General features: G+C 39.8%; 1 protein-coding gene across 5 annotated transcripts in view; it reads right to left on the bottom strand.

Moving 5' to 3' along the window:
* Window positions 1-25,918, bottom strand: part of NPNT (nephronectin) — a 91,292-nt gene that overhangs the window by 30,655 nt on the left and 34,719 nt on the right. For 3 of the 5 annotated variants that reach the window (XM_038399504.2, XM_038399505.2, XM_043513307.1), the window contains 6 exons: window positions 16,711-16,803; window positions 10,353-10,445; window positions 6,261-6,380; window positions 5,295-5,414; window positions 3,878-4,012; window positions 2,797-2,919 (listed from right to left, as the gene is read on the bottom strand). In XM_038399504.2, the coding sequence (XP_038255432.1) occupies window positions 2,797-2,919; window positions 3,878-4,012; window positions 5,295-5,414; window positions 6,261-6,380; window positions 10,353-10,445; window positions 16,711-16,803 (684 nt within the window). The remainder of the gene's footprint in view (window positions 1-2,796; window positions 2,920-3,877; window positions 4,013-5,294; window positions 5,415-6,260; window positions 6,381-10,352; window positions 10,446-16,710; window positions 16,804-25,918) is intronic. The other 2 variants (XM_038399502.2, XM_038399503.2) reach the window with 1 other exon arrangement.

Genomic DNA, 25,918 nt, shown 5'->3' with positions numbered 1-25,918 from the left:
GATCCCTATTCACCAGCCACCCTCCCACCAGCAGGGAATAGGGGGGTCCAGTGGCAAATGATGGGGGGGCGCAAAGCTGGTGGTGGGGTGAAGATGCAGTGCACGGGGCCAGCCGCCCCCACCCTGCCGGGTCGTCAGTGAAGCCCCTGCTGCATGCCAGCTCTCTGCCAGTAGGACCTTGCCCCCTGTCCCATTTCTGGCCAGCACTGGCTGTGCGCTGTGGTGGCTGATGAGTGCGGGCAGGCCTCAAGCAGCTGCCAGTTACATGTCGCCTGTGCTGCCCACCCATCAGCCCTTTACATGCTCCCCCTCTCACGGTCCTCTCCCTGCGTTGCCCCTTCGCCCCTCCCCCAGATCTGCTGCTCCTCCATATCCCCGTCAGTAGGGTGCATCCTGCTTCCAATGCTGTGCGGACAACAAGCCCCTGGTCGGAGTACTCAGCTCACCAACAGCCTGGCCTGCAGACTCCTTCCAGACTGGCCAGGAGAAGCCAAGCCCTGCATGTACTAAAATCCTGCACAGCACTGGCACAGGGAAGCCTCTACACCCCTCAGCTAAGCTCTGGAGTGGCAGGGAGAGGGCGTGGAAACAATTTCTAGCCTGTTCACATCCCGAATTTGCAGGCTCCACAGCAGCCCCTGGGGCAGGGGCTTAGCACCCTCTTCACTCCCTATCCCTCCACCCTGGATCCTGGCTGCAGGGAACAGGGGGGCTGCTCCATCCCCTAGGCACGCTCCCCTGCTGAGCCACCTCTCTGGAGGGTTCACTGAAGCCCCTGCAGTCAGGTTCCCTGGGCCCTGGTGCACAATGCATCCTTAGGGCTTAACCCCTTCCTGCCCATGCTATAGACAGGGAATGGGTTATGTCAGTGGCCAGCAGCAGCCTGGAGATGTTAGCTGCCTTTCGATGCTGTGGAGGCAGGAAGGGACAAGATGCTTCCAGTCACAGGTGAGGGGTGGAGGGGGCTGGGAAGAGAAGAGAGGAGTTCTGCAAAGACATGGGCCACGTCATCCCTTCCCCACTCATCCTCTCCTGCGGCTGGAAGCAGCTCCTGTCCCTTCCCTCCCACATAGTGACGAAAGGCTTCTGCTGGCCACATTCTGGTGTGAAGCCTGGCAGAAATCTGGGGAGGGGAGGGCATGTGACCCTGCATGCCCCCCCCTCCCCAACGTGTTGCCTTAGAAGACACAGTTCCAGGTACCAGGAGAGATGGGTCTGTCCCGGGGTCCAGCCAGGCATGGAGGGCAGGGTCGGTCAGTCACCCCCCTCACCCCATGTGTGAGAGAGGTATCACCTCTCCCTGTGTGGGTGGCATGGGGGGGTAGGGGTGTGTGTGTGCATCACCCCGCCCTGTGTGAGCCCTAAAGCCTTAAAGATAAGAAGGTAAATAAAAAGAACCCAGCTATGCAGTATTTCTTTTTAACAGGGGCTTGGTCAGCTTGATATTAATTTGAATATTTGTACTGCATAGTTCTGATCGATTGCCGTTGAACTTGCTTGAATATGAGTAATTTTACCAGGTGTCCCAAATTCAGCATAGGGAAATATGGTCACCCTAATCTTGGCCCCCAAAAAGGAGACTTAGAGCTATCTAGTCTCACTATTAGTAGAGTGCCATGTACCTAATAATGGCACCATATTGTCTCACAGTTTGCCCCAGAATCTTCAAGCAGAAAGAGTGACAAAATTTAACTTGGTTGGTGTCCAAAAGTGAGAGTTCGTATGTGACTGGGAAAAAAGAGTGATTATTATAATAATTGTCATGTATGCTTTACTATTTTGTTATTTATTTATATTACATACCACTCAAAGGCCTTAATGAAAGTTGGGTACCCATTGTGCTGGGAACTGTGGAGACCAAGAGACAGTCTCTTGCCCAACATAACCCTCTGAGATGTCTGAGAGAACCATTTCAAAGGCATTCCATCCACCAGTATCTGGTCCCTCAGTAGAGTCAAACCCCATCTGATTATCGACAGTATTGTAAGCTGTTGAAAGATTTAGTAGTATCAGCAGAAACATCTGTTGATTGCCCCAAGGACCCAGGTCTCCAGTGAATCTTAATTTATTTTAGCAGACCTTTCAAAGTCTTACACGTTTGCCACCTGACAGTAATCAAGATTATGTGTAAATCACACAAACTGCAAATCTTATCCTTCTTTAGCACTGGTTTCACAATCTGACAGTAAGTATGTCTATTTGTTATTCACCAAAAATAGCTCTATCCATTAATAAAGTACCCCAAATACTAAAAGGCTAAAATCCCCCCTAATTACTTAAATATCTTTTAAAATCCAGTAGCATGCAACGAACAATGATAATTTAGTCCCCAGTTCAGTTAAGCACTTCAGCATTGGTGTCTAGCTGAGCTACGAGACTCGCATGGAACTCACAGAGTGCATACAACAGACCGAGAGAGAGTAAGATGTAGTATATGATCAGGCCTTACCCCAGTTACTACACTCTAGCACTTGCTCAGAACAAGAACAATTACAGTCATTTATAGAATGCAGCTGTGAATAGGGTTCACTGGATTTCTTTCTAATAACGAAAAGAGCTCAAGGAAAGATATTTTTATCCAGGCATGTTAAGACTCCTAAAACTTTGAATACAATATCTGATCCTTTATTATCTTTCAAAAACAGCTGAGAGAAACTGAGCCTGGTACTACTGCATCTCAAAATTTACTATGTTTCTCAGCTTTCCTAATAAATGGCCTTGGTGTTTGACATTTGGCTTTGGAGTTCATGACACCCTTCCAGCCCCAAAAGAAAAAAAAAAGAGCACATTACATACGTAGGCAGTTTATTCCATCGCCTCTGTATCCTTCTTTACATTTACACTTGTAGGTTCCCTGTGTATTGTAACATCGTGAAAAGCTGCCACACTGATACTGGCCAATTGAGCATTCATCTACATCTGTAACAGAAAATCATATAAAAGTCATTCACATGAGAGAAGGAACATGCTTCCCCCCTCCAAAAAAACCCAACAACAAACAGATGTCATCATTTAAAAATATTCTTAATTTTTAAAATTCAACAACATTGTATCACCATTGAAACCAGGAGAAATGTATCCTAAATTAATCTTTTTCATGGATTTTAAAAGGCAAGAAGAGATTATTATGATCATCTAATAATCTCCTATATAATACAGGCATATAACTTGGCATCACCATGTTTAATATTTTGCTGTGGCAACGGATAGTTTCTACAAGTAAATTTTATAATTTCTGTAACCACTTTTTAAAGGTGACCTGTAAGGGTGGGAAATAATTGAGCTCATGATTTATAAGACCCTGATCCAACAAAGCACTTAAGCCTGCCCTACATCTGTGTTTTAACCACTATTACACCGGGTGGAAACTGTTTACAATATCTTATATTATTTCACTATACTAGTGCCACAAACAAGGTCCCTATACCTGCAGGTGCTCTGTGCAGGGACTTCTCATTGAAGTAACTGGAAGCATGGTCACATGTGAAGCAACACAACTTAATCTCCAACATCAATTTTCTTTAATATGATCATCATCAGCTGAAGCACTGAGAAAAATAAGTGAAGTTCACTAAGGCCCCAGACCAGCAACTGCTTGCAAGAAGCCCCAGTGAAATCTACAGAAATCATACCACGCTGAGCCACTTCCAGGATCAGGGCTTAAATGTACATTTTTTCATTTTCATATTCAATGTAATTCTATTTCATAAAAGTAATACAGGATAAACTAAAGCAATCTGTTTTCAGCCCCTAATAAAGTGATTAACACAGTCTCTATAAGCCAGCTAATAATATAATAAAGCTTGGATTAGTATTACAGGAAACATATGTGTGCTCTATGCATGCAAGACTCACTGATATAAATGGATTTTATTACCGTAGCATTGGTATTTGCCTCCAATGTACATCAGATCGAAGCCTTTATGACACTTGCAGATGTAGCTTCCAAAAGTATTAACACATTTCCTAAATCTGGGACAGACAATTCTCCCAGTAGCACATTCATCAACATCTGTAAACACAAATTAATTGTATTCTTAATAATATAGCTAAGATATGATCTGCCTCAAATTGATTTCAACTCTCAAAAACTGAATTTGCAATCTGAATTGTCAAAAATCTTTTAAAAATTTCCTCTTTGCCCCAGTGTGGTAGCCTTATACCAATGCTTGGGCGCTACCATATGGAAGACCTGAATTTTTGGTTGTGCTCCCTCTATATCCCACATCTCCTGTGCCAACACAGAAAGCACAGCAAGAAAGAGAAAGACATTATGCTCAGATCGGTGGGAGTTAAGTTTAGAAATTACCAAGAGTAGCCTTACTTTACATTCACTGTTCTGATTGATTTATATTAGCTGGCTCAAGGTTGTAGAGAGAATCCCAGAAATGCAGACAGATTTTGAAGGGTGTAGTTGGCAGTTTTCCTTGGACAGAAAAATGGTTACTTATACACTCTGCATCAAGGATGATGGTGTAAAGCAGAAACAAACTGGGGACGTGCCCCAAACACATATGTCAAACATCCAAAGTAGTACTTAATTTCTCAAGCACTGGGAGCCTTTAATTAGTGGGCTGTAAACTATAAATAATACATTGAATTGCAGGTAAGTAGAATAAATAATAAACGTATCTGAAATATCATTCAGACACAAAATATTTTGAAACGTAGTCCTCCTTGAACAGGTGTGTATATATTTTGTTCTATACTATACAAGTAAAGTAAACTTCAAGAGATACATGGCTATCATCATATCTAAACCACCACATATGTGGAGAAGCTGTCCTTCCTTGATGTCTTGATATCCTGCTGGCTACAAATGGGAGCTTTATACTACTGAAGAGGGAAGATTCCCAGATTCCCTGTGGAATGCACAGAATTTGCTTCTACCTCTGGAAGGGCTCAAAATATTGGTCCTTAAAACCATAACTTTTTATGTCTAGAAAAGCTGCTTCAAGTCATTTATAGAGGTTTTATTGCTCCCTTTGAGTTCTGCACAGTTTAGCTGATTTTACAGGCAAAGGGATATGGAAATATAGTCCCAATAATTTTTTTAACTCTCTAAAGTTTGCTGAAAATATTATTTCTGTAACATGATATACACAGAATACATGACTGGCACTGGTTTGAGAATATCTGAGTAATGTGGCTATCCAAACTCATGCCAATAAAATCTTTACACCACACCTTACTATGATGTATTCCCTATATATGTGATAAATTAATTGAAACTGTGTTTTGGTCCAAGAAGAAAACATCCTGAGGAAAACAGTGAAATCAGACTAATAACTTACCTATGCAGGTTCTACCATCAGGCCCTAGCTGCAAGCCTGGAGAAGGACAGTGGCAGCGTACCTCTCCTTTCACGACATCACAGCCATACTGACAGTTTGCCATTGAACAAGAAAGAGCATCTAGGGAGAAACAGTTACACATTTAGACCAAATATAAGGACTCAGCATCATACAGGTAAGTCGTTGAAATCTTTGGAGCATTAAGGTCGAGTCCAGCTACCATGAAAGTCAGTGGAAAGACTCCTGCTGACTGTAATAGGAGTTGGGTTAGGCCCTTCAAAAGCAAATATATATGCTGTAAATTTGTGCTCCTCATTTCACAAATTGTATTTATAAGAGACATTAAGTCATAGAGTACAGATTTTAGCTAGCCGTGTTGTGGCACACAATTCCCATGCTGAAAATAAACCCCAATATGCACTAAAAACCCTTCACGGATGGACTTGTTTAAAAATGCCAACTCCTGACGGCAGTGAAGCCTGTTTAATATCTTTAATTAAAGGTTATTGTCTCTCTCTCCTTCTTTGTTCATATACTCAAAATATCTAATTTTATGGGAGAGAGGAAGAACCGGATTTCTAGTAAGATCACAGGACAGTGGTACACTGTGGAGCCAGCAGGCATCTGTTGCTCTAACAATTTTACATGTATGTGGCCATAATATAGCAGCATTGCACATGTCTTGCTGCTGAGAGCAGAGCAAGTGCCTATCCCCAGAGGCAGAATAACAGTGATTTACACAGCTGAAGAACAGATTGGGAAAATGGGTAATATAACTAATAAAAATCAATTTATTTATTATTGTTTGTCTGAGTCTAATTTTACCAGATTGATGCACAATTTTCAGAATGAGGAGGCTTTTGCCTTGGGACTCTACTTGTCCAGTAGATATTTACTGAGCACCTCAAGGGATTAAAAAATATTAACTGGAGTTTGAAAAAAGAAAGCTAAGGAGTCTTGACATACTGGAACATGATCCATCTGGCATAAGCATGTATCCATTCAGACAATAGCATTTGTAGCTACCATAGGTATTCATGCATCGATGTTTGCATGGCCGAGGCTTTAATCCACACTCATTTAGATCTGAAATTAATAGGGAGAAGAGAGAACAAGCAAACAAACAAATTACGCATGAAAAAGGAGCATTTAAAGTTGTTCTAGTACTTTAAAAGTTGGGAGAAGATGGGGCAAGGGATGAGTCTTTCATATCCAGCTCATCGCAGCTATGATCAGATTTGGCTATGTGAGCACTGTTCGGTACCCCATATGAAGTAAATAATGTTGTTCGGTTCATTTACCAGTTAATCCACTCCCCTTTTTGTCCACATTACAAATTCCACTCTCAGAAACGGCACTAACTGGCACTATTTGCATTAACTAACAGTAACAGGAATTTCAGCAGAGACAACATTGACCGAATGCGTATGGAGGCTGAACTACCATCTCCTTTCTAGAGGTATTCCCTTTAGATTGCTTGAGGAAATTAGTGGGACAGCATGGGAAAGCTGGCATTGCCACTGTTGTACCAGTCTGGGGGAGAAATTTGGCACTTCATTATCTAGACCCATCAGTCCAATACGTTTTCTGAGTACTGTAAAAGTAAAATGTAAAAGGCTGTGTGGGGAGAAGGGAGAAAGAAGCTAGGTATGTTTTTACCTATCTATTGAAGAAGGTATTTGGCATTGCTAATGTATGTGTTAAAGATTACCTGTGATTTTGGATTTCAGGTTTAAACTGGACTACACAAGGAACTAATGAATTATACATTATGAAAATGTTCAACCCACAATTGTAGCTCTAGCTAACAAAAAATTGTAATGGAAAATAAATACTGAGCTATGAATGCCCACAAAATTCAAATTCAGTAAGAAAGCACAGATATGCTGGTGGTATGAGAGTGAGTACTGACTTAGTATAGAACTAATAGTATATGGCCCACAATTTACATCTTAAAAGGGTAGAAACAAAAACAAACCCTGTTATTCATAAACCTACTTACAAATCTAATTGGTAAATTATTATGTAATTACAGGTTGAAATTGTGGCTTGTTACTGACCTGTAAATCTCTCTGATTTAAAAGTACTATACATTATGGGCCAGATCCTCAGTTGATGTGAAACGATACAGTTCTGTTGAAGTCAATGTAACCATGCTGCTCTATACCGGCTAAGCACCTGGTTACTCAAAATAGTTAGGTCGTTCATCTGTGAACCACACAATTTCACTTAAAACTTGTTAATTTATCAGAAGCAAAGTCCTATGCTGATGGTAGGACTTCTCCTGTTGGCATAGATACTCCCCTCCACATGAGGCAGTAGCTATGGCTACAGGAGAAGCCATCCCATTGACATAGCTCTGTCTACACCGGGAGTTAGGTTGGTATAACTGTGTCACTTAGGGGTGTGGATTATCTACATCCCTGAGCAATGCAGTTATACCAACATAAGTTGCTAGTGTAGACCAAGTCTTAATTCCACATCTGCATGTGAATGAAAGCAGTCCCAGTATTGGTTTTGAATACTTTTAATTCAGATCTTGATAAGCATGCTGTAAATACTTGGAAGATGCCTGGTCCTTAAACAAAGATGCAGATTTGTTTCAATTGTAGCATGGCTGTCATGCTAATGGTTCAACATCAAAGGAGAGCCAAAGTAAGACCCTTCGTACAGCTCCATGAGATTTAAAAAATGTTTTTCCCCTCTGCCTTTGCGCTTTGCTACTGAGAGACAGTTTGTTGTTAATCATTTTATCTGAACTCACGCTACAAAATCTCCCAGTATTAGTGGGAAGGAAAGTGTTTGTCATCACCTTGATTACCTAACTGCAAAGCCAGTGCTTTCAAAATAGGCCAAAATGTTACAATGTGCTGCTCCATGGGCTTACTAACAGATCTACTGTCCAATTGTATTTTCTCAGGTGTAGCATTTTCAACCCCTCTTTGCCAACACTACTGTAGCTTCTTTCCCAATTTCAGTGTAGACAGGCATATATTCTGTACACCAGTGCATGTAATTCAATTTCCTAGGTGAACCGTCACTGGGAGGTTCATTTGGTTCTTCATAAAATCTTTTATTAACACAATGATGGTTCTCTTTATATAGTTCCACACTCAGACTATGTGCTCCAGCATGCCTTCTCAAAAATTTATGGATATTCTGCATATGGGCAAGAGGAAAAATGAATCAGCCAGTGTGCATACATATTGCATCCCTGTTCTCTAGCACCTGTTTACAGCTCATAAACATTCCTGCTATTAGCATTCTCCATCATCTTCAGATGCTTTATATTTTTGTTGTTTACGTAAGGTCATGTTATTTTTAAACAGGTTCAGGCTAATGTTAGCAGTTAAAGGGTCATCTATAGCAACACACTGAATGTACTGCAAACATATGGTGGTTTTAAAAAAGGTCAGGTTACTTATCTAGAGATATCAATTTGGCATTTCAAACAGTGTCTATAATGATAGCTCACTTAGAATAAATACTCCTCCATCAAAAGTGAAAAAAAGAAAACAGCAGAATTTTAATCTCTAAAAGATTGAAAGGTAAAAGGTTTTTAAATCAGAACGTTCCATAAATAAAACGTGTACATTATTTTTATTTTAATATAACGTCACTCCTTTTGTTTCTTAAGAAATTTATAATGGAATTAAAAATATAAGATGCCTCAACATCAAATGGGGCGTTTAACAAGTCCCATTATACTGCTGACAGGGATCTTCATTCATTATTCCAAACTAGACAATTTTACCATTAAACCACTTAAACGTAAGTGCTGTAATTATACAGTCAATACAAAAATAGCATTCTTAGCTGCAAGTAACATTAAAAAGTGCTAAATGTAAAAGCAGGTTGGGTATTGGAGGAGCTTGTGAGAGCAGGTCCAAAACATAAGCACAGGCTGCTGAGCATAAATATTACATTTCAAAAGGAGAGAGATGAAAAATGTAAATACAGTGGAAGGACAACTGGTGGTGTACAGTAAATCTGGGTGTAACTTGTTTAACTAGTGTAGGGGCATTGCTCTGAGGCATAATCTTGGATAAAGATTGATTTTCTGTATGCAGGCATGTTTCTTTCTTCAAGATTATGCTGTATACTGTACTTAATTTTCTTTAATTAGCCCCTTCACAGAATCCCAACAAAGGCTTAGCATTCTTTTGTATAACGTTCAAACTTTTGTTTCTACCTTCTAACTTGGACCAGGGAAAAAAGTTAGAGGTGAAATATTCACGATTGAATTTACTGAAATTAAGCTAGAACAGGAAGCCATTGATAAAATATTCAAGCCTTCATCACCTATACATAAAAAATAGATCAATGTTCATTTTCAGTATGTTATCAGTTTCACTTAAAAGAGAGAGAGAGAGAGCGCGCAGATTTGCACACCCTCAGACATGTCTATTCAAATCACACCATTTATCTAATAGACAATACAATAATAGCCAAACTCTGAAGTTAACAATGGTCTTTCTCTGAAACAAAGCTGGAAAATAAATCACACTGTTATCTTCACCTGAACCTGATAAACAATTTCCATTGCTCTTGGTTTATGCCTGATCTATACTTAAAAGTTTTCACCTCGAGCACCATAGCTGCGCCAGTCTAACCCCCAGCGTATGGAGCTATGTCGACGAAAGAATGCTTATGTTTGGGGACGTGGGGTTCCTATAGAGATAGGAAAACTCTAGGTTGTGTCTATACTAAGGAGTTATAGCAGCATAGCTACAGTGACCTAGCTATGCCAGTATAGAAAGGAATTTACAAAAAGCAAATCAGGAAATCCTGAAAGAACAAAGCAGAAAAGAAACAACAATAGGAAGTTAAAAAGATTATCAAGAGTCAAGTCTTTTCAGAATACAGGCATACAGCAATAACAGCATCAAGGAAGTGTAACTGCATATTTGCTTTGCATGCCAATGATGCTGCAAGCCTGGCTTTCACATGGCAGCCATTAACTCATCGTACTTCAGTACATTTGCAAGAACTTCGTATTATCGTATAAAGCCATGCAGGTGGAAGGAGCACACCACCTGAAATAAAGGACTTTCTCACCCCTTGAAGGCACATTTGTTGCATGATGATCCAGGGAGTGAAATAGAGGTGGTTCACTGTGCCGAACAGTTGGGCTTGTATACAGGTGCTCAGCTTCATGAAGGGGGAAAAGGCATAATAATAGTCAAAAGGCCAAATCCCTGTAATGATGTATTAGTTTATTATGTCAAAAACCATCAATGCAGACTCTATCAACTGCATTAAAAAAAAAAAGACGTACATTACGTTTGTAAGCTGGTCCTGGAACAATAGCATTCAGAAAATCAGTTGTGGAACACATGCTATTGTATTTCTTTTATTTTATATAGAAAACCATCCTTTGTCTACTGTAATACATCACCTTTCACAGAAAACACTGCAAACATTTTATATTGGTAACACAAATTTGAGAGAGTCTTTAATAACTTGTGCTACATATCAATTCACTAAGTAGCAAACACAACATGTATTAGGCCAGGAAAACAGCTACCACTATAGAGCTAGTTGCAAATTTTTGAAGAATATGTTTTGCAAAATATGCTGGTTGTTTTACATCTAGCTTACAAAGCTGGTAAACTTTTTTTAAATTTTCAGCATTCCTTTTTTAACTATCTCCAGCTACCATCTATCTCAAACGCTGACCCAAACTGCAAAATGAGGTTGAAAAACCAAAACTGAAATGCGAAGGTCACAAAATAAACAATGGGGAGCACTCTGTTACCACTAGTGGAAGGGTATTACAATTTAGCTACCAACTCAATTTAACCTCCTAACACCACACTCGTACAAAGGTGCCAGGCAACTGTAATTTAGTGTTGATGAATTAAAGCAGAAGTTAAAGGTTATACTCCAATGCCCCTGGGAAGAGTGATTGACTTTCAGATGTAACCAGTCAGATGAAGTTCAGCATCTCATTATGAGATTTCAGGTGATCCTTTACTTGGTTCAAAATAGATTAAATATAATGTCTAATAACAGCAGTAACACCTTGTATTCATATAGTGACTTTCATCTAGACAAAACCAAAAGTCGTTTATACCCTGGAGATATATATATTTTCCCTGGAGATGAGTGCATCAGACTGTCTATGCCAGCAACAATACACAATAATGCTTTTATTGTAGGACGGGAATTGAAATATCTTCAATGGAAACACAAGGGGAATTGTTTTATTCAGGCAGGATGCTATCATTAAAATTGCAATCTGATCAGGACACTGTGTTAATGATCCTAATCTTGTGATTTGAAAAATGCTATGAACAGGGCTTCAGTTTACAATTCAACAAAAAGATAGAGTAGGATTTTCTTAAGTGCCTAAGTGACTTAGCAGGACAATGGGACTTGTGCTTGTAAGTTGGTTAGGCACTTTTGAAAACCCTATGTATCACTTCTAGTAACAGAGTGTCACTGGTACCATGCTGGAACACTGGCTCAATAATGACTAAGAGACAAGAGGGACACCCACCAAATCATCTGCCATACTTCATCTAGCACCCTGGGTTTCTGGGCGGTTTCTCAGGTCCAACGCTGTTTTAGCTCAGGACATCAAAGCCTGAGGTGGTCTGTGTACCACACATATGATACTATAAAGCTAATATATGTTACTGTGCATCTAAAACTGTACTGAACACTCTCTAGGTAAAGCTCTAAAGTGATCAAGACAGCATACTCAGAATAGTAAAATCACAGCATGCCATCCTTATGAGTGTTGGACTGGAGTGGAAAGAAAAGAAGAGTGGAAATAAGAGCAGAAATAAGGGGCAGGAGAGGAAAGGGGGGGGAACCATTTATTTCCAAAGAAGTCTGTCAGGAAAGAATTAGCAAATCTGAAAAGAATATATTTTAAAAGAAAAATATATTTAGAAATCTGTCTGCCATAGAAGGATTAGTAAACATCAGAGGACGCAATTCTGAATAACAGCCTGGCTGTTATAACAACATCCCCATCTGCTTTTTCAGAAAAAAGGCTATAAAGATTTTTCTATAATTTTAGACAACTGGAGAGGATGACTGTGACCATCTTTATGACAAATTACTGCATACATACATGCCTTAGTCTTAAAAGTCCTGTATTATAATTGTGTGTAATGTTCTGTGCTATATAAATCTCTCTGCGTTTTTGGAGGTCAGTTACATGAATGGAAGACTCTTAAAACTGTGGCTATAGTAATTTAGCAAGAAGGGAAAAACATGGTTTTCAGCTTTTAATTATGAACTGTGTGGGTTGTTCTAGGTAGTTTTGGGTTAACAACACTGCAGGAGAGAATATTTCAATTAAAAACATGTGCATTAAAAATTGTCAGTAAAATAAAAACTATTTCATCATCATAATTTAAGCTTGGTGCCGAAATTACCTCACTACCTCTGTAAAGGGCCAGGAGCTACATCTTTTGGACCTGATTCAGTAAAGCACATATGTACATGCTTAACTTTAAGGAGTTTGTGACAGAAAACACTCCTGTATTCACATCCTGCACACACTTCTAATAATCTTCATACAAAGTATGCCTTGTAAGTGTCATTTGAAAACTCATAATTTGCTGGTCAGTATTGTCCTGGTAAAATATGTGTGGCAACATTGTATGTGAAGTTATAAGATTTCCCTGGATGGTGTTATTGACACATGTTCCAAACCCCACAGGTCTGTCCTGAACAACAGAATGTGTGCTCTGCTTATTTTGCATTTAAGCAGTAAACAGAGTCAACAAGCATGAAGGGAAGACAAAGGAAGTTCAAACAGGTGCAAAAACCAGAAGGGACTATCCTTCCAAATAGATTCTTTGGCTCCTGGTTCTCAATTAGAAATGTTTTTCAAGCAGGGGACTGAAACTATAAAAAGGAGGGTCAAACAGCCCATGCACCCCTCTCTCTCTCTCATTCCATCACATTCACTGCACCTGAAGAGACAAAGCAATGGTTGGACTCTGGGGAAAAGGTCTTGAACTGAGAGTTTGGTCAGTAATCTGCTATGGTGACACACTTTGTTTGAATCTAATACAGTTCATTAAGTTAAGCACCAGTAAGCACATTATTTTTATTTTTCTTGTAACCATTTCTGACTTTAATGTCTTATTACTTGTACTCACTTAAAATATCTCTTTGTAGTTAATAAACCTACGTTATTGTTTTATCTAATTAACTATGTTCAAGATGAAGTGTCTGAGTAACTTCATTTGGGGCAACAAGTTGTGTGTATATTATTCCCTTAAAGGAATAATGGACTCAGTATATTTGCGCTTTTCAGGAGAGGGCTGTGCAGTACAGGACATACATTTCTGGGGAGAAATCTGAGATCGGGAGTATGTTGGGGTAACCCTGTAGTAGTTTTTAAGGCTGGTGAGAGCCAAGGTGTGGCTGGCTGGCTGGCTGCAGCAGACACACAGACATAGCTGGGAGTGTGTTCATGCTGGAGACTGTTTGTGAGCATCAAGGCATTTTAAAGGATACCCCTGGTTACAGAGCAGTTACTCGTCAGTCTGGATTGTATCCTGGTATGTCACAGAGGTGCTAAATTCCATTGACTTCAATTCAAATTTACCCACATACTTAAATGCTTTCCTGAACTGAGGCCTTTACCTGTGAAAAACGACAACTGAAATCACACAATGACTTCAGGACTTTAGAGATATGGTCTCAAAATTTGGAAATTATAAAATTTAAAACATCTTAAAAATAGGATTAAGTTAGATTGGAGAGAGTTCTATTTACTTTTAATAGGTGTTGTCTAAATTGCTTCTCCTGCTTCAAAACACTAATGATGCCAGTGACTCTGCATATTCAGATCACAGCATCAGAGTAGTGTAGACATACAGTCTTGTAGACATCAAGGAAACATTTTAATTGATTATATATTTAATAAGTTTATGTTAATGGATTTCATAAGTAGCTTTGAAGCAGCTTGACTCTCAGCCTTCATAGAACGAAATAACCTTTAATCCAGTATCCCTGAGGTTGCAACAGTTCAGTAAATGTTTATTTTGTTTATGAGGCTTTGCCCATTTTGAGGAAGCATAAGCTGGGATGTGTGAATGGGTAAGGAACTACTTTTGTATTTTTGTACTTTTGTAAGTCAAAGAACAATGTTATGACCAGGAAGACAACAGGGGACAACAGTCAAGAGGCCACCGAAGAGTCTCAGCTGTTCACCTAAATACGAGGGGGTGAAATCATTTTGATAGAGTTTTCACCTCCTCTTATTCCCTCAATGTTGCTTATTGTGGAAAAGCACAGACTTGTGGATGTAACTAAGAAACAGTACTCTAAAAGGAGAACCCCCAAAGTGGACTAAGATTCATACTGACATCACCTAATCAGAATCGGACAATGCAGATCCCCTGATTCAGTCAGAAGGTCACAACAGGAAGTCCAGTGGGACAATACTAGCCTGAGTTTCACCCACAAAGGACCAGACAAACAAGGAAAAAGCGTGCTATTCTTGAGATCACCACAACACCGCTACTATGTCTAATATTCATACTTTCCCTTTCAAGGAAAGCAAAGACAAAGACATTGCAGACCAGCCAACTAACTCAAGAATGATGTCTGCTAGCATGATGGTACCTGAGCCAGAAGTCATTGCCTGGCTCCCCAAACTGTAGTTTCTAACTGACTCTGAAGTGTCAAAGACATACAAGCTAAAGAGCACACACTTATTTTTCTAAGTAACCTTATTCTTTCTATCTCCTTAGCAGGAGATTTGAACATCTATGCAGGGATGCCTGCCAGAAAAAAAAAATACTTTCCTAGCCTTTTTAGGTAGAGGTGTGTGTGTGTGAAGCTCAGACATTTTTGTACCCTGGGGGAGCATTCTGCAACCCCCATATTCCTCATTTATATATGATTGTGATCTTGCATATAAAGCAGGCCGAGTGAGGTATCGGGGAAAGCTTATGATCTCCGGAAAGTCATTTTTCTATCCATATATGTATATCATTAATGCATATGAAGTTATGAGAATTGTGTTGTACGCTTGTCACTAAAACATGCCGTCAGTTGGGGAATCAGCCAGATATTAGCCCCCAGAGACAACAGCAAGGAAAGTAACCAACGTCCGGGCAGGGTGTTAAACAACCCATCTACAGCCATCATCCGGCAAGGGAGCTATAATTCAATGCCTCACCTGCATGAGCCCACACCAGGGGAATTGTTCAACCTTGCCTGGGGACTCAGCAATGCTCACGAGACATGCCTGGACTTGTGTTCTACAAGTACATGGGACTGAGGGTATAAAACAGAACACGGGGCCCCTTGATTGGCCTTTCTCCTGACCCCACCTATGCTGCAAGCAACAAAGACACTGAGAAGAAGACTGAAGACTCCAACAGAGGAGACTGGCCCTGATTTAAGGGACAAATCTGCACATTAAGGACTGCAATATCCATTGGCGTGAGAAAAATTGCTTAATGTAGTTGTTGCCCAGTCCAATAGGGTTGAGAGTTTAGACTGCGTGCTTATATTTTATTTCTTCTGGTAACTAACTTTGACTTTTTGCCTAACACTTATAGTCATTTAAAATCTATCTTTTGTAGTCAATAAATTTGTTTAACTGTTTATCTTTACCAGTGAGCTTCCCTGAAGTGTGTAGTAAATCTGCTCAGGTTTTGCAAAGGCTAGTGTATATCCACTTTCCATCGATGAAGTGGTGAACCGATGAATAAATTTTCACTGCTCATCTTGAGTTATTTGGGATCCATAAAGATTTAACCCTTAACCTAGTCTTTCCAAAAGGGAAAGTATAAACTGCTAAGTAAATGCATAGAGATAGAAAGATTAAATACTTCATTTAATCATTTGTATTGTGTCCGCTTTGTGATTTGATTACTGGTTGTGCCAATGCAATAACTTGACTAGGTCTTCTTCTTAAATTGTTTTCTTAGTAGTTAATCAATTTAACGTTGTATTTTGTTAACTCCTTGATTTGACTGACTCAATTTATATTATAATATCAATATTAGTCATCATATTATTTACTACTTTAGAGAAGTATAAGCAATTATCTAACTTTGCACTAACACACCAAACTGGTTTTCTCTGATCAACTAGTGATGAGGTGAAAAGCAGCCTAAATTAAAGGGACTTTAAATACCCATACACCATTGTACTCAAGGGCTAAGAAAACCCTTATTATCATTACAAGTTACATCTGTAAAAGACCTAGTAGATGAAGTCCATTATTCTGCAAGTGCAGAATATACTGTATATTCCCTTTATGAGTTCTATACAGGTATACTCAGTTAATTATTTATGAATAAGCAGAAAACTGAAGCTGCTATGCATATATTTAATTTTTTAAATATTATTTATTTTTTACGATAAAAATTCTTTTGTAGTCTCATATGCAGGGTTGTTGTTTTTTTAATTAAAAGATTTGCTTTCTTACCTTGGTTGCAGGTTTTTCCGGTATATCCTGGGAGACATTTGCATTTGTTTGGTCCAATACATTCACCATGTTTGCATCTAGGCTGACATATAGCTGCAAATAGAACATTTATTATTGTTCTGATCTAATCAACAATAATATATTAATGAAAGCAGCACAAATACTACTAATACTTAGCCCTTGTTCCTCACTTCACATTTTAACACCACAGTGCACACACAAAGTATATTTTCAATGATAAAAAACAAATACACATCAGGAAACAGATTGATAATGAGCATTATGTTCACGGGTTATGGGACACAATACTCAACTTTTTGGATACTCCAGTTTATGTAGTATCTGACCAGCAAACTCATGGCCTTCCTGATATACTCTGTGATGCATGTCATTCAGTTTGTTATTACTAGAATATGTCCGAACTGAACAGGAAGTAGGAGTGCCAACATCAATGAGTTATCAGCTCAGTAACAGACAAGCAACAGTGCAGTTCCAAGTATCCACAGATTTTCCCCTGCCCTGAGTTGTTTAGACAATGGCATTTCTTTATTCTTTATATTCTTTATTCTTTAACACTCAAAAAAAAGGCTCTGTGTCACCATGACCTTCTCTATTCTGAGGAGAATTGAATGAGGCTCCCTCCAGAGTTTGTTGGCCAGAAGGATATAGGATGGTCATTTACAGAGGTGATTTGTCTCTGAGCCTGGGATCACTGCTTCCAGAAGGTGGATCCGTGAAGGGAAAGATCACCAATGCAATCCTACATGCTTTACTTATGCGAGTAATCTTTACGTACACAAGAAGTTCCATTTAGTTCAATGACACTACTTGGCTAAGCAGCTGTAGCAGAACAAGGCCAAGCTTGTAATATGTCATTCAGATACCTCGTGTACTGCCACTATCATAGCAAGGTGGCATAATTTAAATATTTAAACAGTATTTTGAAAGACCTTGTTAATAATAATTTTTAAAAAAAGGTCTTTATTCACTGTATCTTCTTACAGCTCATTAAAAGCAGCATTATTGCTGCTGCGCATAAGCCTGATTTTAAACTTGAGCTTAGAACACATTCAAATTAATGATGGGGAACAAGTGGGGGTGGGACACTGGGACAGCCATTGGAACAAAAAGTCACTAGGACCAGCAGGAGACTGGGAACTGTGAGAGATGGGGGTAAAACTGAGAGAAGGATTAGAGTGGGTGGAGCAGAGATTAAGATGAGGGCAGACTGGAGGAGCCAGGGACAGAAGGATTAGGGGTTGGGGTACACAGGAGCAGATGGGTTTATAACCACAAGAGAACATTCTCCACAGAACTTAGAATTGAACCCAGGATTCCCAGAGTCTTAGCATTCTGTTACCATCAGCAAATAGCAGTGCAACCCACTGGCAAAGTGTGTGCTTCATATCCCGTTAGTGGCTGGCCCACAGACAGGGAGACAACCTATTAATATTATCCATCACTCTGTTAGCTCAAGTGGCAGAGGTCCGTATGATGGATCTAAAAGGTTCCAACCCTGCTGATGAATCATGTGGATATCAATATAATTCCACATGATGGCATTTCTGTTTTTTCAGTTGCTTTTTTAAAAAAAAAAAAAACAAGGAAATTCCATACAAAACTCATTAAAAGAGCATTAAGGTTGTAAAGGCAAGTGCTGAAAAGTCAGGAAATGCCCCAATTAAGCATGAGCAATCTTAATAAAGCCCACTGGCGTATATGTATTGTGATACAATCTTTAATTACAAAACTGCATGCTGTTTTTTCCATGATTTCTGCTTCATTCAGTGTACAGGATGGACAGTGTTCAGGGAATGAATCAGAATTGTGTAGTGAATGAAGCTATTGTCTGTACTGCACCTTCCCATATGTTGCAGAAGTTGGAAGGTGATTAGTGAACAAGGCAGGGGATTGCATGAAGAAAAATGAGGATCTCATCGTTAAAGCAACTGAATGCCACCCTGAAGAATTGGATTCTAACCTTGCCTCTGCCACAAAGTTCCTGTGTAATACTAGAAAAGTTATTTAAACCAAACATACCACAAGTGGCCATTAATTGTGTGTTCCTCATTTTCCCGGTGACCAATTTAAGACCGTGAGGTTAGATTTGCAGAAACACTGTGCACTGAAGTTAACAGGAACGGTGTTTTCAACATATAATGTGCTATAAGATGTTAAGTTTTCTGAAAAATCAGGCTATAGGCATCTCAATTTGGGTTTCCAAAATTATCATCCACTTTTAACATAAATGTCTGTGCCTCAGTTCTCCATCTGTAAAATGGTAATAATGATCACCCTTACTTCACAAGGGTGCTGTGAAGATAAATTCATTAGTGTTTGTGAAGTACTCGCATATTGTGATGACAAGCTATCCTGAGACGCCTGTGTGGAAGTTAATTGTGTATTCAGTGAAGGATTTGGATGGTTTATAGTAAATAAGGAAATTAAATATTTTATTTAAATGAAATACTGAACAGACGCTTATAGAGTAAAACCCATCTCATCCTGTGCAATGACAAAGTAGAGGTGCCATGGAAAAATAGAATGAAATCATTAATTAAAGTTAGTATCACAATGCATATACACCAGGGAGCTGAAGAAAGAGCTGTTGAGAGCTTGACTTTGCAACCTTACTGATGTTGTTTTAATATATTTTTGTATGCACACATTACATGCACACATCTCTAAACACATACACATTTTGTTGTAAGAGAAAGGTAATTTGGCAAAGTTTTAGTCTCTTAAAATTTTAAAATATTATTCTGAATGTTGAACTACAGTCAAAAAGCACAGAACACAAGTGAGGAGTTACTGTGCAAAGGTGGTTTAAAGCTCACCTTTGCACTTCTGTGAAGCGCATTTCCCCAGTGTTTAAACCAGCCTTTAATAGCCACAGGGCCCAAAAAGGCCACTGAGAATTGGTCAGCCACGCTGCCTTTTCCCTTTAACACTCTAGCAAGGAAGGTGCATGCTATTTAAAAAATAAGTGCTATACACTGCCAAAGGGTCACTGTTACACTGAGGTGATGATATTCCTGGGATGAAGATGCCAGTGCAAAGCAGCTGCATGACACCAGAGAACCCAAACCCAGTAGGTTTATGGCCATTACTAAGCATGACTATAAAACATTAAATAACCCCTCAGCTATTTAAACCCAGCAGCAATAACCCTAAATGACAGTTTCATGGCATTAGTGTACAAATTTTAAGAGGGGAGGAAGGGAGAGTGGTTAATTAACAATTATACCTTTATTTTAAAAAATATATTCTGCCACAGTGGATGATGTAAACTTTATGGATTTTCTTAAACACTGAGTCATTCTCATATTCCTCAATACATACTGGTTCTAGAGAGAGTTAGTCTGAATGAGGAGAGCTCTGGGCAGAACGCATGTACATGAGTTCCTTTCAAGCAGGGTGACCAGATAGCAACTGTGAAAAAACAGGACAGGGGGTTGGGGTAATAGGCGCCTATATAAGAAAGTCCAAAAAAACGGGACTGTCCCTTTATAAATGGAACATCTGGTCACCCTACTTTTAAGGCCCAATTCCAGCCCTCTGCTATATACCAGGTTACTGAGGCTTTCAGGATAATTTATGCAAAGGAGATAATTAAAATCAACTCTCTCATCATATATATTATCCTATGTTCAATTTAGTGAAGGCATGCAGGGACAAACTGCATGTGCCCACAAGGGGATGTCGATCACTGTAGAGGGAAATGACAGAAAACACGAAGAACTTGCTGAATCAAGCAAGCTGCTCCTATATATCCTCTGTAACTAAACATAGTCACAGTAAATTTTCCAAGTACATTAATCTGCCAAAGGGATAAGAGAATAAAGAAAACTCTGGATGGATCTCCAGAAGTAGTTTCTTCCAAATTCATCCCTCTGGAAGTGGATGGTGAGATTCCCAGCCACAGGAGAAGTGGGATTTCAACTTTACAAACTAGTTGTGGGGAGAGGAAGAATTTCATATTATCAGTATACAATACTGGGTCAGTTGTTGTGTAAATGAATGTATTTAATTTGTTGATTTGAACTTTTGGAGTAAGTTGCTACTTGTGAGCAAAGGAATCAATAAGTGGCCACAAGTGTATAGTCAGTCTGGGTCCTCACCAGCACCACCACCCATTTCTTCAAACCTATCTTGAGTGGGAAATTTAATTTAAAAAATAAAATTTGAAGTGTGCTAAAAAGCATGTGTATAGAATGACTCTTTGTTATTGCATACATCACTGACAGATACAAGTGTTTAATACTGTCAACCCTGCTGAACCATTAATAAATCACAGAACATGAAGTTATGTTCTATTTGCTTCCTGCATCATCAACAATCTTGCCAGCTAAATTCTGGTTCCACAGATGAAGAGTAAATATGGAACACCAAGGGATCACTGTTACATCGACATTTTTCTGAGCCTAGCCATGCTTTAATTAAAACAAATGTGAAACAACACTAATAAAAATGTACATGTATTATAAACCAAGTAATTAAAATACTACAACAGCAAAGCAATGATACTATGGAAAGAAACAGGGGAAAAATAGGTCTACGAATGTATTTGTATTGCCACAGGATCCACTTCATGCTAATACGATTATTTTTAGATTGCTAAGAATCATTACAACTCTGGAAAAAATTTTACAGCTCAAACAATTCAAAGAGGACCCTGTGCCAAGCATTTTTTTGTTATAATGTCTTTTTTATTATTAAACACACTGCCTTTAACTCCTTAAAAAGTGAAATCTGTTCCCTTACTGAAAGTATTTATTCCAGTGCCATGATATTTTGGTGAATATTTGTCATGTATTGACATGTTTAGCACTGTACAAGACACAAAATGCAGAGAGTCCCTGCCCTAATGAGTTTACAGTCTAACCAAATGAACACAAAGTAGACAAGAAACCAGAGGATGGTATAGCTGGGATGTTATATTTTTACGATTTATTGATTCCATATGTTTCAACTGATTTTGTAGAATAGTAATGCCATTTAGAATTTGCCAAGTAATGAACTAGAGAGTCAGTTGTGTTTTTCCTCATTTTCCCGGTACCCTCCACATCTAGGGTCCACATCTAGGGTCCTGTCTCCAGCCATTGGGGAATTTTGCTACTGGCAGTTGCTGATGGGCCACATACCATCGTAAGCAGTCCTATCATAGCATCCCCTTCATAAATCTATCAAACTCCACCTTGAAGTCAGTTAGGTTTCTTGACCCCCACTACTCCCCTTGGAAGGTTGTTTCAGAACTTCACTCCTCCGATGATTAGAAACCTTCGTCTAATTTCGAGGCTAAACTTGTTGATGGCCAGTTTATATCCATTTGTTTTTGTGTCCACATTGGTGAGTAACTTAAATAACTCCTCTCCCTCTCATATTTATCCCTCTAATGTATTTATAGGGTGCAATTATATCTCCCCTCAGCCTTCTTTTGGTTAGGCTAAACAAGCCATGCTCTTTGAGTCTCCTCTCATAAGGCAGGTTTTCCATTCCTCGAATCATCTTAGTAGTCCTTCTTTGCACCTGTTCCAGTTTGAATTCATCTTTCTTAAACATGGGAGACCAGAATTGCACACAGTATTCCAGAGGAGGTCTCATCAGTGCCTTGTGTAATGGTACTAACACTACCCTGTCTCTACTGGAAACACCTTGCCTGATGCATCCGGGAAGCAATTGCCTTTTTCACAGCCGTAACATATTGACGGCTCAAAGTCATCCTGTGATCAACCAATAAAACAAGGTCTTTCTCCTCTGTAGCTTCTAACTGCTAAGTCCCCACCTTATAGCAAAAATTCTTATTGCTAGTCCCTAAATGCATAACCTTGCACTGTTAAATATCATCCCATTTCTATTCCTCCAGTTTACAAGGTCATCCAGATCTTCTTGTATGATATTCTGGTCCTCCTCTGTATTGACAATATATCGCAACTTCATGTCATCTGAAAATTTTATTAACATACTCACTTTTTGTGCCAAGGTCAGTAATAAAAATGTTAAATAAGATTAGTACCAAGACCAATGCCTGAGGAACTCCACTAGTGACCTCCCACCAGCCTGACAGTTCACCTTTCAGTATGACCTGTTGTAGTCGCCCCTTTAATCAGTTCCTTATCCACCTTTCAATTCTCATATTAATTCCCATCTTCTGTACCAAATGTCTTACCGAAATCCACATAGATTAGATTGACATTGATTAGATCTACCACATTTCCTTTGTCTAAAAAATCAGTTATATTCTCAAAGCAGGAGATCAGGTTGGTCTGGCATGGTCTACCTTTTGTAAAACCATGTTGTATTTTATCCAAATTACCATTCACCTCTATGTCCTTAACTACTTTCTCTTTCAAAATTTGTTCCAGACTTTCCATAAAATTGAAGCAAATTTAACAGTCCTGTAGTTTCCTGGATAATTTTTCCCCCTTTCTTAAAAATAGGAACTATGTTAGCAATTCTCTAGCGATAGGGTATGACTCCCGAGTTCACAGACTCATTAAAAACCCTTGCTGTTGGGCCTGCTGTTTCTTGTGCCAGCTCCTTTAATATTCTTGGATGGAGATTATCTGGGCCCCCGATTTAGTCCCTCAGATATCCTCCATATCCTTGCTGCCATTTGTCACCCTGCCACTACATAAGAACGGCCATACTGGGTTAGACCAAAGGTCCATCTAGCCCAGTATCCTGTCTTCCAACCATGGCCAATGTCAGGTGCCCCAGAGGGAATGAACAAAACAGGCAATCATCAAGTGATCCATCCCGTCGCCCATTCCCAGCTTTTGGCAAACAGAGGTTAGGGACACCAACTCTTCCCACCGTGGCTAATAGTCCTTGATGGACTTATCCTCCACGAACTTACCTAGTTCTTTTTTTAACCCTGTTATAGTCTTGGCCTTCACATTCTCTGGCAAGGAGTTCCACATGTTTCACACTGTGCCTTGTGTGAAAAAATACTTCCCTTTGTTTGCGTTAAACCTGCTGCCCATTAATTTCATTTGGTGACCCCTAGTTCTTGTGTTATGAGGAGTAAATAGCATTTCCTTATTTACTTTCTCCACACCAGTCATGACTTTGTAGACCTCTATCATATCCCACCTTAGTCATCTCTTTCCCAACCTGAAAAGTCCTGGTCTTATTAACCTCTCCTCACATGACAGCCATTCCATACCCCTAATCATTTTTGAACTTTTCCAATATATCTTTTTTGAGATGGGGCGACCACATCCTGTCTCCAGCCATTGGGGATTTTTTTTATAGCCTCTATAGTCTCCCTGAGCATTTCACAATCACTATCACCATCCTGGTCAGGTGGTTGGGAATATATCCCTACAGTTATATTCTTATTACTTGAGCATGGAATTACTATCCATAGAGATTCTATGGTACAATTTGGTTCATTTAAGATTTTTACTTCATTTGATTTTACTCTTTCACATCTAGTGGCACTCCCCCACCAGCACGACCTGTTCTGTCCTTCAGATATATTTTGTACCCTGGTATTATTGTGTCTCACCAAGTTTCTGTAGTGCCTATTATATCAATATCCTGATTTAATACAAGGTACTCTAATTCACCCACCTTATTTAGACTTCTAGCATTTGTATACAAGCACTTTAAAAATCTGTCACTTTTTAGCTCCATCATGTAATTGAAAGGGCCTCTTTTTCATTTGACTGTTTCTCATCAGATCCTAACCATATCTTATCTTCCATCCTCTCCTCTTTACTAGGACATAGGGGAGGATCTATTAATGGAAATTTTCTAAGAGATGTCTCTATGCAAACCATGTGCTCCTCCGCATCCGTCAGCTTTCCCCCAGCCCTTAGTTTAAAAACTGTTCTATAATCTTTCTAATTTTAAGTGCCAATAATCTGGTTCCATTTTGGTTTAGGTGGTTTATCCCATCCTTCTTGTATAGACTCCAACTTTCCCAAAAGTTTCCCCAGGTCCTAATAAATCTAAACCCCTACTCCCTACACCCTCATCTTATCCACGGATTGAGACACTTCAGTTCTGCCTGTCTAACTGGCCCTGCGTGTGGAACTGGAAGCATTTCAGAGAATGCTACCAGGGAGGTGTTGGACTTCAATCGCTACACCTAAGCTCTTCATTAGCCTCATTAAAAACTGAGGCAAAGTACTTGTTTAGGTGTTGGGCCACATCTAGATTATCCCATCCTTAGTGCTTAGTGATCCCACTTCTTCTCTCCTTGTGTTCTTCTTATTTATATGGCTAAAGAACCTTCCCTATGAATTTTTTCTCCTTGCTTGGGATGCAGGCTTCAGATAGATTCTGCAACTTCGACTTAAAGTAATTCCAAGCCTCCTCCAAATTCAGATTCTTGAGTTCTTCCATTAATTTATTAAAGTTAGCTCTTTTGAAATCAAGGATACTTGTTGCAGATCTATTTTTGTTTATCTTTCCATTTACTTTAAACTGAATTAACTCATAATTAATGCTACGTTTTAGTCAAAGGGTAATTTTAGTAAAAGTCATGGACAGGTCAAGGGCAGTAAACAAAAATTCATAGCCTATGACCTGTCCATGACTTGTACTATATACCCCTGACTAAATCTTCAGGGAGTGGGGGGTAGCCTGGGGGCACCATGGGTGCTGGAGGGGACAGTGGCGCATGGCCCAGAACCCCTGCTGGTGTGGCGGGGAGGAGGGGAGTTTGGTGGGTCTGGCAGGCTCCCTACCTGGCTCTGCACCTCCCTGGAAGCAAAACACCCTCCACTCTGTTCCTAGGCAAAGCTGTGGCCAGTGACCTCTGCCCTCTGGCTTTGAACCGAGCGCTGGCTCCGCAGCTGTGGGGGGTGGTGCCTGCAGGTGGAGGCAGCAGGCAGAGCCCCCTGGCCACCCCTCTGCCTAGGAGCCAAGGGATGTCACCGCTTCCAGGGAGCCCCCACTGCAAAGTAAGCACCACCCAGAACCATCACTTCCTCCTGTGCCCCAACCCTGAGCCCCCTCCCACATCCAAATTCCTACTGCTCCTGGGGGAGGAGGGTGCCGTGGCCCAAGACTGCCCCAGCAGCAGCTGATGTGGCTGACCCAGAGGCTTCCTGAGCTGCTCAGGTGGCCCCCAGGCCAGCCGCACCAGCTGCTGCAGAGGTCCCAGAAAGTCACGGAATACGTGACTTCCATGACAAACATGCAGCCTTACTCATGATCACTCGAACCAAGGTTATTCTCTGCAACCAGTGCTTCT

Source organism: Dermochelys coriacea, chromosome 4 (genome assembly GCF_009764565.3).
Source record: "Dermochelys coriacea isolate rDerCor1 chromosome 4, rDerCor1.pri.v4, whole genome shotgun sequence".
NCBI lineage: Eukaryota > Metazoa > Chordata > Testudines > Dermochelyidae > Dermochelys > Dermochelys coriacea.
Note: the sequence above shows the minus strand (reverse complement) of the source record. Positions and strands in the feature narration are given on the sequence as shown.